The sequence below is a fragment of the Cyanistes caeruleus genome, chromosome 1 (assembly GCF_971803275.1).
Source record: "Cyanistes caeruleus chromosome 1, bCyaCae1.hap1.1, whole genome shotgun sequence".
Classification (NCBI taxonomy): Eukaryota; Metazoa; Chordata; class Aves; order Passeriformes; family Paridae; genus Cyanistes; species Cyanistes caeruleus.
In genome coordinates, this window is record NC_141701.1 from 77,209,900 (window position 1) to 77,227,773 (window position 17,874).

General features: G+C 32.0%; 1 protein-coding gene across 12 annotated transcripts in view; it reads right to left on the bottom strand.

Annotated features, from left to right (window-relative positions):
- CDH18 (cadherin 18) overlaps window positions 1–17,874 on the bottom strand; it is a 438,213-nt gene that overhangs the window by 63,977 nt on the left and 356,362 nt on the right. For all 12 annotated transcript variants that reach the window (XM_023922139.2, XM_086898493.1, XM_086898437.1 and 9 more), the window contains one exon: window positions 2,245–2,412. In XM_023922139.2, coding sequence (XP_023777907.1) covers window positions 2,245–2,412 — 168 coding nt within the window. The remainder of the gene's footprint in view (window positions 1–2,244; window positions 2,413–17,874) is intronic.

Below are 17,874 nucleotides of genomic sequence, written 5' to 3' on the forward strand. Positions count from 1 at the left end.
GTTTCTTTAAGGGGAAAAATCCTGCACATCTTACTGCATTTTGCATGTCTAATGAACGCTGATCTTCTAAATCCAGAAAGGTACTATCTTTTAAATGTATACAACAAAGAATATTTATGAATAAAACAAAAAATAACAGCATCAATCAGATGTACTTCCAAGCACGTTCTCAAGTAAGGTACTCATACAGTTAGAATCAGATTCAAAACTCACAAGTATGGTAACGGAGAAAAGGAAACTAACCAAAAGAAAGTCTGTGGTTTAGCTGAGGCTCAGCCTGTCCCAAGGGTTATACACTCGATATAGGCAGTTTTGGTTAGCACTTCCCTTGAATTCAATTCTGAATGTGACAAGCCTCAGTAAGTCTCATTTAGCATTCCGTCTAATAAGGAAATTGAAGAGAAATTTAACTGAAAATTATGGCACACAAAGGAAACAGAGGAAAAATGAACAAAGACATTATTTATTTTAGTGAAAGACTTGTGTATATAGTTCATGATGGTAACACAGCCTTTTTTAGACCAACCGTAATTTCATTCTCTATTACTAACATGTAGCCACTGCTCTTTTGCAAGGTGTTTAAAATATAGTTCTTGAAAAGGAGAAAAGAAATAATGTCACTCATAACTGCGTATAGGAATCTTCTGTAAGGAAAGAAAGAAAATGTTTGTATTCTACAAGATTTGTTCTAGAAATAATATTTTATGTTGAAAAGAATAAATATTAAGATGAAATTTTATTCTGCCTTTATAAGTTTTCATTAGATGTGAAGTATTTTGTAATTTTCAATGATATTAGAATCCTGTAAAATGTATAAATTATAATATGAACATTTTATGTTTCTTTGACTTCTGAAAAAAAAATTAATACAGATAAATGCATACGCCAATGTACATTTCTGCTTGCCAATCAGTTTGCTATTTAAACCCTTCCATTCAAAATCAAAGAGGACAGTTCTTGAAACCTGATAGGCAGGGATCCATTGCTGCATCCACTGAGTTTGCAGGAAACTTAAGACATTCTTTCTTTTTAATTTAGCTCTTGTTCAAAGGTAAGCTTTACCTTTTGCCTTTCCAGTTGTTAGGAAGTATTAAATAGAATGATGGATGCAGTGAAGAATTTGTGAAACATAAAACCAAAAATATTGTTTATAAGGATGTGTTTCAAAAACTTTATGTTTTCAAGTCTTTGTGAGGCACAGAGAAGATATTAATTTCTACAACACTCTTAATAAGCCTACTTACTGTTTGGCCAGATTTCATATAACGTGTATAGCCTGGGAGCTTTGTTTTTCCTTGGAGCCTTGTGATCTATACTATTGTTTATAAATCTTTTCATTCAAACAGCTTAAGGTATTTCCTGGTGGATGTACCTATAGCTACCAGGCCATTATATTCTACAATAGCTCACACAATGTCTGAGCCAGATTACAATATTCTGGTTGGCTTTGAGTGAATATGCAGAGAAAATGCATTTATGTTCCAGAAGAATTTTGAATGAATTGTTGACTGAATTCAGAATTCCTACAAGATCTCAGCTACTGTGTCATATTAATGTGTACCCAAAGTGCTGGATAGAAATTAGCTTTCCATTAGTGGTCACATTAAGATATTCTGTTCTGGTATTTATTCTTGATATATTCATGTGATAATATTGTTTAAAATCAACACCAACAATTAATTTCACTCTGGCAAAGTCAGACTCAACCATTGCACAACAATAGTGACAAACACCTTAGGTTTTGACCAGCTGAAATGTAGTAATTGATCTTAAAAGTTTCGTTTGGTATAGAGAAAGCAGAAGCAAAAAAACTTGATAGATGCATATGAAGTAGCCAAAGGCATGTTGTATTAAATATTTTATTGAATAGCCTTTTGCTGCTTTCTACCATAGGAACATCATCATTCCCTTGTGGGATCAAAATCACACAGTTTTTGAAATATGCATTTAACAAGGACTGGATAATAACCCACATATGAGAACAGTATATTTTTGTAACCCATCTCAGTATTATCCATTGGTTATACTGAAAGAAATCTTTACTGGTTTCAGTATTTTAGCTATGCCGTCTCTGTGCTTTATGTGGAACTACTGGAAAATTTAGAAATGTTGGTTAATCCAAATGCTTTCCAAGCTGCCTTTCCCCCATTAATCTGACTACTAACTAGATTTCACTAATGCCTTCTTACTTCACTGAAAATCAACATGATTTTCAAATCAGTTATATGTTGAAATTGTACATACTCTGAGGAAACCTGGGTGGATTGTCGTTGACATCTGTGAGTGTGATATTTACAGTTGTTGACCCTGACAGCCCTCCGACCTGCCCAGCCATATCTTTGGCTTGAATGACAACGGAATAATGCTCTCTGGCTTCCCTGTCCATGTTGTGCAAGGCAGTCCTGATGACTCCTGTGAGGGAAAGAAAACAAACAAAAGATCAAGATTCGCTTCTTCAAGCAAAAACAAAGGCTGGGTATAACTTTTCTTTAAAGGAAATGAGGAGTTAAGCTGTTTTCAGTTAATTGTTCCATATATATATATGCATAAAACACAACTCTAGACAGTAAACCTGCTGGAATATGAAGAATTTCAAACAATATTTATTAAATCAATTATTATATTATTAAATAATTAATGTAACATTCGTAACATTTCTGACCCAAAGTTACAGTGCCAAAAGAACAATATTTTCTCATGTAACTCTTTAAATAGCTACTTAATAGAAAAACTAATTACTTGGAACTCTTACCCCAAGGAATAAGACACAAGGTGTTTTCTAACAAAATTCTAACAAAATATAATTTCTTAATTAATATCTTAATATTAATCATATCTCTTAAAACCACCCCAAAGCTAGATTTTCTTATTTGAAAAATTTTTAATAGATTTAGTTTTGTTTTGGATACATGTCAAACATATAGATTTTTGTTTATGCTTGACTTAATAATTGCAAAGTAAAAGGTAAACTTTTTATTGTTATTACTATGTTAGAGAGAGAAAACCAATATTGAATGATGCTAAAATTCTATTATTTTTTATCCATCATCATCAGAATTTTTTTCACATTTAGTTACCTAAACATATAGAAGCAAAGATTAAGATAAAAGCAGGAACAGACAACTCTGTTGGCACAGCTTCAATAAGGAGACCTTTTTCACCTATGATGATACCTGTAAATTAAACCTGTTAATCTCTTTGATCACAGACTGACAGAAAAATCATGGAATTCAGTAAAGAGAAATGTCAAATGTAGTAGTAGGGAACCAGTAAGTGCTGTGGACCGACAAGTTGGGAAGGAGTTTTCAAAAAAGAATCTGGTGTGGTCCTCAAATTGAACATGAGCCAGCAATGTGTCATTGCAGCAAACAAGGCCAACATTTTCCCAGGCTCCATCATGAAATGCATTGCCAGCAGGTTGAGGGAGGGGATCCTTCCCCTCTGCTTATCAAATCTGGAGTGCTGGGTCCAGCTCTGAGCACACCAATACATAAAATACATTTATAGACTAGAGAGAGTTACAAAGACATTAATAAAGAAATATGTAAAATGCCCAATTTATTAACATAACATTTTTAAAGAGCTAAAATTTTAGCTTAACTTCTGTTGGATTCTGAAAGTGAGCTCTTGCTATAACCAGTAAGTAAATATACCATAGCATCATCAGATGTTGCTTCTGGGTAAATTTTAATCATATAATAATTACTAATGCAAAGAATCTTAAGAAGTAGAGCCATACTCTTCAGAAGGATTTTATGTGCAGCACGATTCTCAAGCTTTTTTGATTCCCACAGTATCAGATTATGTAAAAAGTATTTTCCAGAGCATATTTTTTCCTTGTGTTTTAAAAATACCTTTTTTGCATTTCTTCAATAAAATCATTTAGCCATTATTGCATATACAATGGAAAAAAACATGTAGTTTATACCATTGTTTCCATTCTCTTCTGAAAGTAAATCACACAAAAATAAGGAGATCCATGCATAAAGAATATTTTTTAAATATCCATGAAGTTTTAGAATTATTTTAACACAGTTTTTCACTGTAAGTTACTTTCCATCAGAAGTGTAGATTTGGACAAACTGGCTAAAAATAGTATACCAGTTCAGTTCATCAGTGCTTTTTTTCTTAAAATGGTACCTTTTGAAATAGATATTTTTTCAGAAATTCCAACATGATATATTGAAAATAACCACAACTTATACACACTATACATTTAGAAAAGGAAATTTATGGAGTCGTTTAGATAAACGGAACTGCTATAATTTAAATATGCATTTTCATCTAATTAAATATGGTTCACAAAATCTGGTACTACTCTTCCGAGAATTCATTTTACTGATAAATAGGAATATGGGAATGTATTAGAACTGAGAATGTCCTACTTTGACTTTTCAAATTAATTGTTTTCGTTTTTTTACATTGAAACCAGATGTATCATGCTTATGTACATGCACATAAGAAGTACGGCATTTTTTAAAAGAACCTTCCATTTCAACTTGTAACAGACCAAATGTAACATAGTAGAACATATCTTCTACACTATTCTCCCTAGTATTAGCCACTTGCATTTTGAAATTAATTTAGACAAACAGAAATTCCCCTGATTAATGCTTACTTTCCTCTGCTTCAAGGGGTATGATACTGAGTCAAGACGTGTAGATAGTTAATAAGGATTTGTGGATGACTGATCATGACTAATAATTTCATCTGTCTCGCAGCAAATTCCTCTTCTCTGAAAACTGAAAACTGAGACAATGAAATTGGGCAGGTTCTTAATTTCAAAACATTGTATGCAAAGTTTAGAATAAGAAAACTAGTTTGGGCTGAAGGCAGAAGGTGAGAGAAGATTCAGTTCCCTCTTTTTCTGGGTTTCATATACATTTATACATCTTGAAATCGTATCATCAGTGTGAGGTATGTAACTACTGTGAGGACCCTAATGCTCTGTCCTTGTCACTAGCAACTCCACCAACTGTCCTGGCAGTGCAGCACTAAAATCACGTATAATCTCAAGTTTCACTATTGATCCCAAAATGTGTAAAGGGAACTTTGTTGCCTTTATCACTAAGATAATACTAAATGCTCCAGTTTCTTTTAAAGTTGGAATTGCCCCTGAGTATCTTCTGTATGCTTGGCAGGGGTTATATATCCCACAAAAAGACAGGAAGTTCATCTCAAGAAAGATATTTCCCTGACTAAAACAGTTACCAAAAAAAAAAAAAAACTGAAATAGAAAGCTGTCACAGGTTTTTAAATTTAAACACAGCCTTAATTTTGCCTCGTATTTTTTAAGGCAGCACTGTGACCCTGTTAACCAAGTACTTTCAGCTATGCCTTCAGTATTTATCCATCTTTAGTAGGAAGGAAAAGAAGAAAATTTAAAAAACAAGATGTAGGCGTCATTACAGGTACATGCCATACTGTTTCTGGTATTAAGAAAAGAATTTATTACAGAAGTTTGACTGCTATGTCAAAAATCAAATGCAACATATGGACGGGTAAATCTATTAGGATGGAGCTAAGAAGAACACACAGCTTTGGACCTCTGCCCTTACAAATAGTCATACCTACTTCCATTTTAAAATTATGAGAGATGTTTTTTTTTTTTTCCCACATGGAAGGCTCTCCCAGAACACATGTTCTTCCAACTTCTTTTCTAAGTTTATTCACCTATAAAGCACACCAGTTTTTCTAGGGTTTTTTAATTTTAATTTTTTTTGTTTGTGTGTAACAATTTGACAGTTTTGAAAATAAAATTTTCCAATTTGAATCTATCTTTCTTGACCATGTATGATAAGAAACCTACTTACTTTCCAGTTAAGATTTTAATAACACCTATTTTAATTGCAATATTTTTATTTTTTATATGGAATGCATGATATTGATGACTGATCTTTAATTGAATAATAAAACCTGTATCATTTTTCTCAAGTGACATTTCCAAATTAATGAGACCAGAATTACTGTAGAACCATAGAATCTCTTAAAGTGAATTGGACCAATAAGGATCAAGTCCAAGCCCCAGCTATTCACAGGACGACTTAAAACTAAACTATATATGTCTTAAAAGTAATTTTATTATATAATGCTATTAAACTTGATTATGCTTTTCCTCCTCTTGCCCATAACCACAAAAGCTTCTTTCTCTATACTGCAAGTTCTTCACAACATTTTGCAATCCTGACGTTTCTTCATGATGGTCCTGCATTTATCCTCAAAGCATCAGATAAAACTGGGAAAAAAGAACACTGAGATGAAAGATTGGTATATCTACTACTGAGGATAGCTCCTTTTCTTCCTTTTTCCGCAACATTTCTGAATTTGAGAAAGTCCTGAAAATAACTTTATTTTTTGCAAGTTTTACTTCCCTCTCAGGCTCTCAGAATTAACTCCTGTTACTGAATTGCAGTCAATACCTTTTTTTACCAAATTTTCTTAAAGATACTTCTATGCTCTGCAGCATCTGACCATGTGTTGTGTCTTCTTTTTTAGCATTCTGCGAAGAACCATTCAACTTACATGAAAGAAAAGCTACATCAGAAGGATCGACAGTAACTGAGACTGTAAAAATCAAGACTTTTTAATTCAAGTGGAGACAAATACTAAGAAAATATCTTCCACAGACAAGTGTGCAGCTATGCATTTACTGAGGTATTTTACTAAGTACCTACCTATTTGTCAGGTACACTTGAAAGAATTTATCTTTTTCCTTACACAAAATAAGAACTCATTTAGGTTCAGTAACCACTGCAGAATTTTATTTTACTGCCTACTCCTGAATGACGTCTGAATTGCACCCAATAAAACAGGGTGTATTTTAATATTTTGAGCTCAGAGGTTTTCTATTTAGTGGGGAAATATGAATATATTATTGTATATAATATAGTATAACATAACATAACATAACATAACATAACATAACATAACATAACATAATATAATATAATATAATATAATATAATATAATATAATATAATATAATATAATATATAATATAGTATCGTATATTATATATTATATATATTGATATATATGATATATAATGATAATATACGATATATTATATATAATATAATATAATATATTGTAATATAATATATTATATGAATATAACAAAACATAAAATAATCACACAACTCCACTTTAATGGTAAACTATTTTGTCATGGGGACGTAAGTATTTTTCGACTGGAAAATTTCCATTCTGTTGTTGGAACATGTTCCTGGTCTCTAGAGATTTGATAAAAGGCCAGTGGGTTACATATGATCCTCCATATTCTAGTTTCTAATATATCTGTCATGCCATTATCATAGACAATTATGATTCAAATGTAATTTTAAGTATCTATTTAATAGCTAGCTAAATGTGGGATTTACAATTTACTGAGGGATTTAAAGTGTTTCAGGTGGTAATTTAATAATATTATTCCTTCTTTTAGAATGAAAGCACTTTTTTATCACTGCTTTTTCTAGGGTATGAATTTAGCCTATTTTGTTGTAACTTAATATTCTGAACATATCCTATATATTAAAACACATTTCAAATTCTAATATTATTCCACCTTGAAAGAGAAGCACAATTTTTCCATTTTAAGACAGATACTTAAAAAGTCAGCAAATACTTTTTTTTCCTTAAAATTTCAAAAGAAAGTTAAAATTTAGAACTCTCAATAGACGTTGACTTGAATTTGTGATTTAGTTCAAAATGTAACCGTAAACACAAAACTGCAATATAAAGCTTATGGTCTTATTACATTCTGAATTCTTTTATAACAAAGATGGATTTAAATCTAGCCCTTTGATTTAGATCTGCTATATATAACTAACATTTTGTTCCTTTACAGGGACATACCTACACACTTCATGGATGAAAGTCATACCACTATAGAAATTACAATTAGTGGTCAATTTTCTCCTCTGGTCATAACAATAGTACCAAAAGACAGTATAGCCTTCCTTAAAGAAAATTAGCATTGAAATGAAATACATGAATCCAACATTTAAGGACAACTGCTAAAAAATAAAAAGTAAGAATATTTTAAAAGGAAAATAGTAAACATTTTTAAAAAATAGGCTAGAATAGCATTCATTTGGTATTAAAAGCAGGAGTTGATTGACTAGACTAATTGTATTACAATTAATATCTCCAGGAGAAAAAAAAGTCTTTTAAAATAACTATTAATAAAAAATAGCCTTCTCTAAGGCTAAGATGTTACTCACCTTAATGAGTAACATACAGAAATTACAAAATGAAAAAAGTTATTTTGCTGATGCCTCCTAAATCAAGGAATATGAAGAAATTTTCACTGAGTGGAAAATACACCAATTTATGTGGCAATTGCATGGACATCAAATGTGATCACAGCACCTCCCAGTTTTCATAGTGGGACAATCAAATTAATTGAATTAAAAATTTGCTGCCATGACACAGGCAAAGGTAAAGAGAGCTGGAAGCAATTAAATTACTTGGTAAGTGCAATTTCTTCAGATATAAACTTCTTATAGGAATTTAATCCTTTGTGAAGAGAAAGAACCTAATGACATGTGACAAACAAAACAATTAAGTAAAAAGGGGATGCACCTCTGAACATAGCAGATGGGAATTAAATACATGAATCTTCTCAAAGGACATCACATTTGACAAGAGTTTAAAAAAACCTGAAAATTAACTACTTACATTCTAAAGCTTGGAAATCATGCTCTCTTAAAATAGAACAGAGCGCTACTATTGAACATTTCTTCTTGTAATGTCACATACCTTCTGGCCTACACAAACATATCTTTAATCTATACTTTGAATAAAAACGACAAAAAAAGATGAAGATGAAGGTTAAAGTTGCTAATATTCTAGTAATAATCCAAAGCTCCTTATTACTTCCTTCATAATGAAAGAAAATAAAGATGGAGCAACAGATTTTATTTCATATTTCCCATCTACTATTAATAAATTATTTTTTATGCAAAATAAACTTTTTGTCTTTAATACGTGCATAATAATATATCTAAATAACTGGAGATAATTAGCATACTTTCCCATTATTTTGAATAACATTTTGGCTTCTTTTTTAAAGTAGATCACCTTGATAAGAGGCCAAGAAGATAGACAATGACTACGGGTATAAATCCCCCCTTTCTAATTGGTTCAAAGTGGTGCCCAGATAATAAAAAAACTGAATTCAACATACAGTCCCGAAAAAATTCCACATCTAGACAAAATTTTGTCTGTTGAATAATTTAATTACAATTGACTGACAAGGTCAAGACATATAATTGAGATTATTTGTTAGTAAGAAGACGGGCTTAGCCAACACACCAAGCATTTACACATTGGTTGTATTTTTTTCTCCCTGTGATACTCACTCCTTACACACCCACAAGTGTTCTACTGAACAGCAGTGCTTCACTGACCCTTGTATAACATGTTATGGATGTTACAGCATTATGGCATAACATAATTTTTGTAAGTCACTTAAGGTGCAACCTTACTGAGCACTTCAGTATGCTTATCTGCAAAATGTGAATGAAATGCATTGAGACTGGTGTCAACATGCAAATGTGAATAATTTTTTCCATTGATCCTGGATACCTGGATTACAAGGAAAACAATTCTTTTAATGTCCTATGACAGTGGCCATGCAAGTTAATACCTTTTTAAAGAAAAACTAATAAATTCAATAACCAGCAGAATACCATCAATAAAAAAATAATTTTTAATTGTGGGAAGTGCTTTAGTGCTAGATATAGTGTATCAGAGTGTAAATATGTATATATGTATATATAATACAACTACCTTAAAATATGAGTAATTGGTTTCCTTAGTGGTCCTTGACAGAAAAATTCTAGAAAAGAATATTATCATAATGTTCTCTTGAAAAGCAAAATGAATGAACAAAATATTTTTAAATTCTTTGAAGATTCTGTACTTGTATAAAAATCCTAATCTATTCACACAATAAAAAGTATTAGTTCAAACTGCATAAAAGAAAAAAATATCTAAAACTGTACTCTGGATAAACAGAAGGCTGATTAAAGAGCCATGGCAGATACCAAACAAATATTTTCAAATGCTGAAAATGTGTCTGTGGCAGCTTTAGGTGAACCACAATTTTCAGAATTTTCTTATGGACACAAAAATGATGGTGATATAGAAACAAAATTTAAAGGAGTCTTATAAAGAATATGACACATGTTCACAAATATTATTTTCTTTCTTAGACCAAACATCCACAAAATCTTTGTGTATAAGGTGACATAATAGGTAGCTATTGACTTCTGTTGAGATTCAATCAGGAATTATTAACCCAAAAGTCAGATAGACCTAGTCAGAGAAAAGATAAATCTCTACCCAGAAGTACAATAAATCTTAGGATTGACTTACAGGAGTCTTTGTTGTTCATTCATTACAGAACACTGCTATCAAGAAAATGATTACTGCATTACTGAATTACTGGGGTAACTTGTGGAAAAGAGGTACTCTCACACCACAGTAAATTAAAAAACCTCCTAGTAAGGTCACACAAAGCATAAAATGTTACACAACTCAAATTTATACAGCTGTTTCTAATTTGACTGAATACATTATTCAACAAAGTGCTCAACTTCTGCTGTACATATTAGCATTGGACACCTCTTGACTTGAAACAAGCACTGTCAGCATTTGAAATTATTCTGAATTTAGAAAAATGACAAATTTGAAAATTCTATCTCTGACTCTGAAAAACTCCTACTGGACCAAGACCTACTTAAGAATAACTCTGCATACATTTTGTTATTTGTCCTGGAAAAGTCATGATTTTGTCACCCAGAGTGAGGGAAGTTATACAACTTCATGAATCAAAGCACAAGTGCCATAATTTCAATCATCATATATTAAAGACTTCCATGCTGGCTTCTATAAGAAAAAAAGAAAAGGAAAAAAAAATTATCCTTTCCTTTTCTTCTTCCTACTTACCATTCTCATTTAAAATTACTCAAAAATGCAACAGTCTTTGCTTTGTACCTTCAGTTTTTAATTCTCCCCATGAGAACACAACAAAACCTACCAACTTAAGACTCAGCTTACTTGCTCAGTCATCAATAAGCTTAATAAACAAAGTGCAAGAAAACAGATTAATAGCAGTGTCAGGGATGTTTTTTCCTTCACTGGGGTTCATCTTGTCCAAATTCTTGCCTTCTGAGGACCTGGAATGACTTTAAAAAGTGGACCTCAATATGCTCAATCTGTCCTTTCTAAACCACATAAAATTTCTAAAATTATTTTTAATTTCTCCATTTCATATAAAATATTCACAGTAAGACAATACAGATAATAGGCTTACATCGATTTACAGTTTGATACAAAAGGTCAATGATTGCTCTAAGTGCATGTTCTAAATAATGACATGAAGATTCATTGAAACTTATTCAAATGTACTTATAAAGCAATCATTAGGAAATAAACTTTCAATAACAAAGAGAAAAGTAGTTTTCTTTAACATGGCTTACCTTAAATTATACTATTACAGCTATTTTAAAATATAAATTAAAAATAAAAAAAAAAACCTGATTCCCTACTTTACTAACATTTAGGAGGAGTAGGATTGTTTTTTAAAGTTCATAAGGAAGAAGGCTGTTTATTTAAGATCCAATTGCTCACTTTTTTTAACTACCTATTGTCAGGCTAAATTGTTATTCTTGGCCTAACTGTTCTTGAACACCACACCACAGGCTATATAAAAATACCCCATTTCTAATTATAATGACAAAATGAAACAGCAAGTCAGAGCAGTATAAAAGTTTTCATTCAGAATTCTTTTCAGCATTCTTCTTTAATTGAATAAAGCACAGATTTTTACCCAGTGTTTTCTTTATATATGTCTATAAAAGTCTTTCCCCTAAATTTAATCTACTATAACAAGCATTTCTCTGAATGGGTTGCTCCATTTTCTAAATCTCTAGAATGATCTGAAGTAATATGAAAGAGCATATCTAAAGAAATTTAGAGTAACTACATATCTGATATGAAATTAAAGAAATTATGTACTAGGGGAAACATAAAAATCCATGTTTCCAGATGAATGGGGAGTCCCATACAGAGTGGATAGGAGTTTTTCTAGTGCAGGTATTGCAACTATTATCACCTGCCATGTCTGGAACTGTCAAATACTTTTCTTGTCCATCCTCCTTAAGATCTTCTTAAAGTATATACCCGATGAGGGTGAGCAGAACCTCATATTGTCAATCTTGATGCAGTATAAATCCAGATACTTCATATCAAGGTAATGAAGTTATGCTGATTGACACCAGTAAAGAATCTTATCTGTTATTTTTAGGCAAAAAGCTTCTTAGTACAATTAGGACTAAGTTGTCAATCCAGTAATCTAGTTGATGAGTTTTTTGCTCTACAGGTGTTACTGGTGATGGAAGTTCATATCAGGCAAGAGTGTCTTATACAGCAAGGTTGCTGTTACAGATCTTGAGAATATGGATAATAAGTACAATTTTTTAATACCAAAATGTTAATAAAATCACAGGTGAAGATCAAAATATGTATTTGAGTCTATGTTTGAGGTCAAGAACAGGATATACAGACAGCATACCTATTTGGGCCATTTGCTTCCTCTTATGAACAGGCAACTAAATTAAAATCTCTCTATCTCTACTTCCAATCTTACATTTAAGACTCTCCCGAGTATTTTACTGTCTTGTCTTACTGGACAAAGTTTAGCATGCAAGTGAAGTCCATTATCTGGTACAGCAATGCTCCAATATACAGCATGAAATAATTACAGAAAGAAGCTTTGTGAGCTGTATACTTCTACCAATGAAACTCTCATGAAGAAATTCAGAACTGCATCTTATGAGACAAGATTTAAGCAAACAAACAGTGAGTGTGAAATAAAATTCTGACTTCCTAAAACCCTGCTATTGTAAATTCAATCAAATATTGAAAATTAAATAGATCTAAGTCAAGAGACAACTACAAAGAACTATGAATTTCCTATATTTTGCACAGCTATTTGCAAAAATTAGTTGTGATAGCACTGAGGAAACTGAAAATTAAAATGAAGCATGATTATTTTAAGGAATTTCACATTTGCACAAATGCTATGGGTATTTTTCTGCTGTATTTAAGTAGCTCTGCTGTTTCTGTAAGAAAGCTTCTAATATATAATTTCTCATGAAGTGAAAATGGTACACAGTAGCCGCTTTAGGACGAGTAGACATTGCCTATTTGTGTCAACAATAGTTTCTTAATTTTGATTAGAAACTCTTACAGTTGTAAAGTTCTTTTTTCGTGACAAACATTAGCCTATGTATGGGAAAATCTACAGCTTGACTTCAGAGAATATACTGTCCTAATAAATTCTTTTAAATGCTTCCAAAGACATAACAAAAAGTTGCATTCTGATTGTCAGCAGACAAAAAAGTAAACCTTAAAATTACATTTTGACATGCACAAAACTTTTACATGGTGATCAGTAATAGTAATACAATATCACTTAGGGTTTTTTGTGAAATGCATTACAGAGTAATTTTGAGAAAGACTGAAGAACAGACTTTTAGTACCCTTTTTTAAAAAATTTCATTTGTCAAAGGAAAATGACACATGTATCTTCAGGATCTTAAGATATTTTAATGTCCTACACATGCATAGTTTGGAAAAGACATTACTATACTGATCTGATTATAACAAAATCTCTTTTTTAGGAACAGGATATTTGAGGTTTCTAGAAGTTGTCAAAGAACATTAAATCTTCTATTTTTGTTCTAATTTTGAAAAAAAATTAAAGCCCTACCAAGATACTTTTTTTTACACAATAGCAAGATAATATAGCTAAAATGTGCAATTTTCAACTGTAAATGCCTTACAACTGTCATTTAAAAACATGGACTGCAATTAAGTGTGCCTGCTTGTCTCTCAGAAATCAGCCCTAACCCTGGACAATGAAATTTCAAATAATTTCCTTCACCCTTAGTTTCATGTATCTCTAATTTGCAGAACAACAGAAAGGATTCTGTCTTTCTGTGTAAAGCAGGGGACAGTGATTAGATTAGGGAGAAAGAGGGTTTTGATCCTTTATTATGTCCTGGAAAATACTACTGCTTATTAACTACTGAAAATTTATGATTGCCTAAGTGATATTGACCAAATGGCAGAACATTTAGGACCAAAGTTCCAACAGTCCAATGCTGGTCTGTTATTTGTCATGCAGGTGCCAGGTGAGAATCCAAACCAGGAACTCCCATGTCCCTGGAAATTAATTCATGTCCACGACAAAGGCAGTGCTTCACAGACCAGTAAATGAACTAACTACTTGGGCACAGACTTTGGAGCCCTTTCAATTTTTATGTGCAATAGGTATCATGATTCATAGCAAATATTTAGGGGTGATTAGAAAGCAGCCCAGGCCAGCTGGCTCCAGAACAGCCCCTTTGACCCATAGCAATAGTCTCTTCATATTTTCAAGTTTTAGAAAGGTGCTGCTCAGAGTATGACTGCTGCATAATGTATGTATGTAATTCTAACATAGACGATTACCATTACATTTTGGTTTCAGGAAAAATGCTGTACTTTTTAGTGTCCAGAGGCACACAAGGTCTTCCCTTGCATTGTCTATGGCTGCAGCTCTGTGCATTTTACAAGTTCTCACTATTTATTTGAGCTTTACAAATCCAGCATGTAGGGAACCTTTTTTGAAGTCCCCTCAGTTCCACGTGTTTTTAGATACACTTTTGAAAGCTTTTTCTTAGCAAAGGACTGAAGACATGTCTGTGTATGACAGTCCTGCATAAACACCATAAATTCTCATAAATCTGTCAAAATGGAATTTTTTATTTTCTTCTTTAAGCCTATTGTTATTTTAAAGGCCTATAAAAAAATACTGACTTGTCACACCAGGGATTTATGAATTAAATTCATATTCTATAATGGCATAAAGGAAATCTTGACAATTATATATGTTTACTGAATTTAGTGAACAGTATATTCAAAGGAACATATTGAGCAAACAGTGAGAAAATATATGAAGAACATAACTTTTTCTCAGACTTCCAAAAGTATCTAATTTTTTTTTAAACTGCCAGCTCTGCAATTATGAAGTCTGAAAGCTACAAAATGCTTTTTTTGTATTTGTGCCTCATTATTAAGGCTACACTTTCTCTGGAGGAAAGATGATCTCTTTTTAGTGGTGCAAAATGGAAAACAAATAAATATATCAATATACTATACATATATTCTAATGAGAAATACAAACCAAATTTTGATGTCTGATGTTCTAAAAGTGCTTATGAAAGTGCCTATGAATTTCCACCAACTTACACTATCCTTCAGCTGTACACTGAAAAATTCTTGAGTGTCATTTGAAATGATCTTGTTGAGGAATGCACCACATTTCAAGAAATCCTATGAAATATTCTAAACACTTTTGTATAGATTTTTTTCACATAAGAACTCCTATTAAGTTCATTTAAACACTGCAGTACATCATCAACTGTGAGTATTTCTGTATTGCTAAAAGGACCACTTTTTCTTGTTGTTTGTTTTGTTCTGTGGCTACGTATCTTAGTTTGCAGCAGAGCAATGTTCTGACTCCTCTGTTTATGGACAATAAAATGAGTTTAATACAATAAGCTTTTATGATCAAAAATAATATTTGCTATAGCGTAGAAGTGCAAGAGTTGTCAATAACTTATCCAACAAGGACTCAAATAAAAAAGGAAGAGGGAAAGAAAATAAAAGGAGGATATTTCATGCTCCTTTCCTGCTGTATATGCACGTGTGTGTATCTGCGTAATGTTCAATTCTTTCCTCCCTCCTTTTGAACTGAGGAGACAAATGATATGAAAATGATACATTTATCATGTGACAATCTAGCCTCAAGTGTTTGATTTTACATAAATTAGAATCTTACACTGTAAAAAATGCTGTAACACTATACTAAAATACTACACAAAAAAGAGAACAAATTTCTAACCAGTGTTTCTGTCCATCCTGGGATGTTTTGCAACCTAAGTTCTGTATAACCTGTCCAAAACTTTATTCTGAATGGCTTTAAGAATTCTGTGTCTTTTTCCTATATACAGCAAATATAACTAGCTGATGCTCACAGTGAAATATATCCCAGTTTAGATTTACCATGGAGGTACTAAACAGATGATAAGGACCTACACAGCTAGTGTCATGCATCCAGGGAGTAAAGAGATCTTCCACTGTAAACTGAGTCTTTAGTTGTTCCATGGTTTGGTGCATCCTGAAAACAAAGAACTTCCTGACAATGCACAGAGCAATTGCAGTTTGTACATGTAGGTGTCTAATACAGATGATCATATACTTCCAAAAGTACCAGATAGAAACAGGAGATATACTATATCTGTGTTTTGTTCTTTACCTACTTTTCCCAGAAATCAATCCAGCCCATTCATTCAATGATAGCTCTGGAGCAAGTATCTTCTTTGCAGGCTAGGCTAATTCTTATATTTTGTGAGAATACTCATCAGATCTTGGCTGATTTTTGTCTGATATGTTATAGACTCAAAAAAAAAAAAAAAAAAAAAAAAGTAGAAAATTGAATTTCACATTTTTAATGAAACAGTTACATTTCCCCAGAAAAGAAACTCCAAACAAAATTAGTTTTACTTTTCCTCGGAGATGAGAAATAAAGATTTCACTGTTAAAATCTCTCTGGAAGCAATGAAAATATTATAGTCCCTAATATCCCCTCTCCAACATATTTACCAGCCTGAATGAATCTTTAATTTCCACATGAATACAATCTAAAAGGATATCAGTTTAAAGCACTAAATCTTACTTCTGTAAATGCATCTGCCCAAGTACAAAGTAAAAGGATCACAGAGAAACAAGACTTCTTCTCCTAAGGATGGATCAACTGTGTTTGAACCATTATTGGTATATGTTGATTTAACACGTTTTAAAGACATCTTTTAAGAAAATTGGCATTTCTTAACAGGCAATGAATTCTAGTGCTTTAAAAATCTCATTATAATTTTGCTTAATGACTAGCCTTAACCTGTCTTGTTACAGTACAACTTTTTTGTTTCTTGTTCTATTTTCCTTGAAACTGAAATTCAGTGAGATACAGATGGATTAAAATACATATCACTGTATATACATATTTTATTGCGTTGTTTGTTTAATTTTTTTTTTCATTTTTATTAAAAAAGAGATTCAGAAAGATTATTATAATCAGAACCGAAGTTTAAGATAAATACCTTGGTAAAAAATCTATATATAAGAATAGTATCACTGGATATTATTGTCCTCTTTTGAAAATGTTATTTAATGAGAAGAAAAGCTACTTTAATATCTTATTTTACAGTGCACTATCTATAACTATATTCCACCCCATTCATGGCTGTTAACTGACAAGAGTTTACTGCACCATACACTACAGTTTCACATACAGCTTTTGAGAAACATTGAAACAATTTTCCAGACCATTAGGTGCATTCCCTACTTAAAAGACTGAGATACTTATAGTAATGCAGAAATAATTCAAACAAATACACACAGCTGCAAACCCATCAAATGGCAAAACACCGGAAGGAAAATGGGTTTTCAGCCATCACTTGTAATCCTCTACTTCAATGAAAAGTTTGTGTTTAGTACATGTATTTCCTGATCAGCTGGCATAACATTGCCTGACAACAATAGAGTATTTGCAAAGCCTAAAGAATGGAATCAAATTCTGGTTAAATAAACTGACTTCAGAAGGAATTTTGACAGGAAGTGAAGGAGGAGTCATCACATTTTTCAAGTCTAAATTATATGTTTTCTCTGGTTTTGTGGTAAATTATCAGAATTGCTGTGGAATTGCTTTAAGTCAGCGAAGACCCGATGAGGCTTCTTGAGAAAAACATGAGCTGTGCCCCT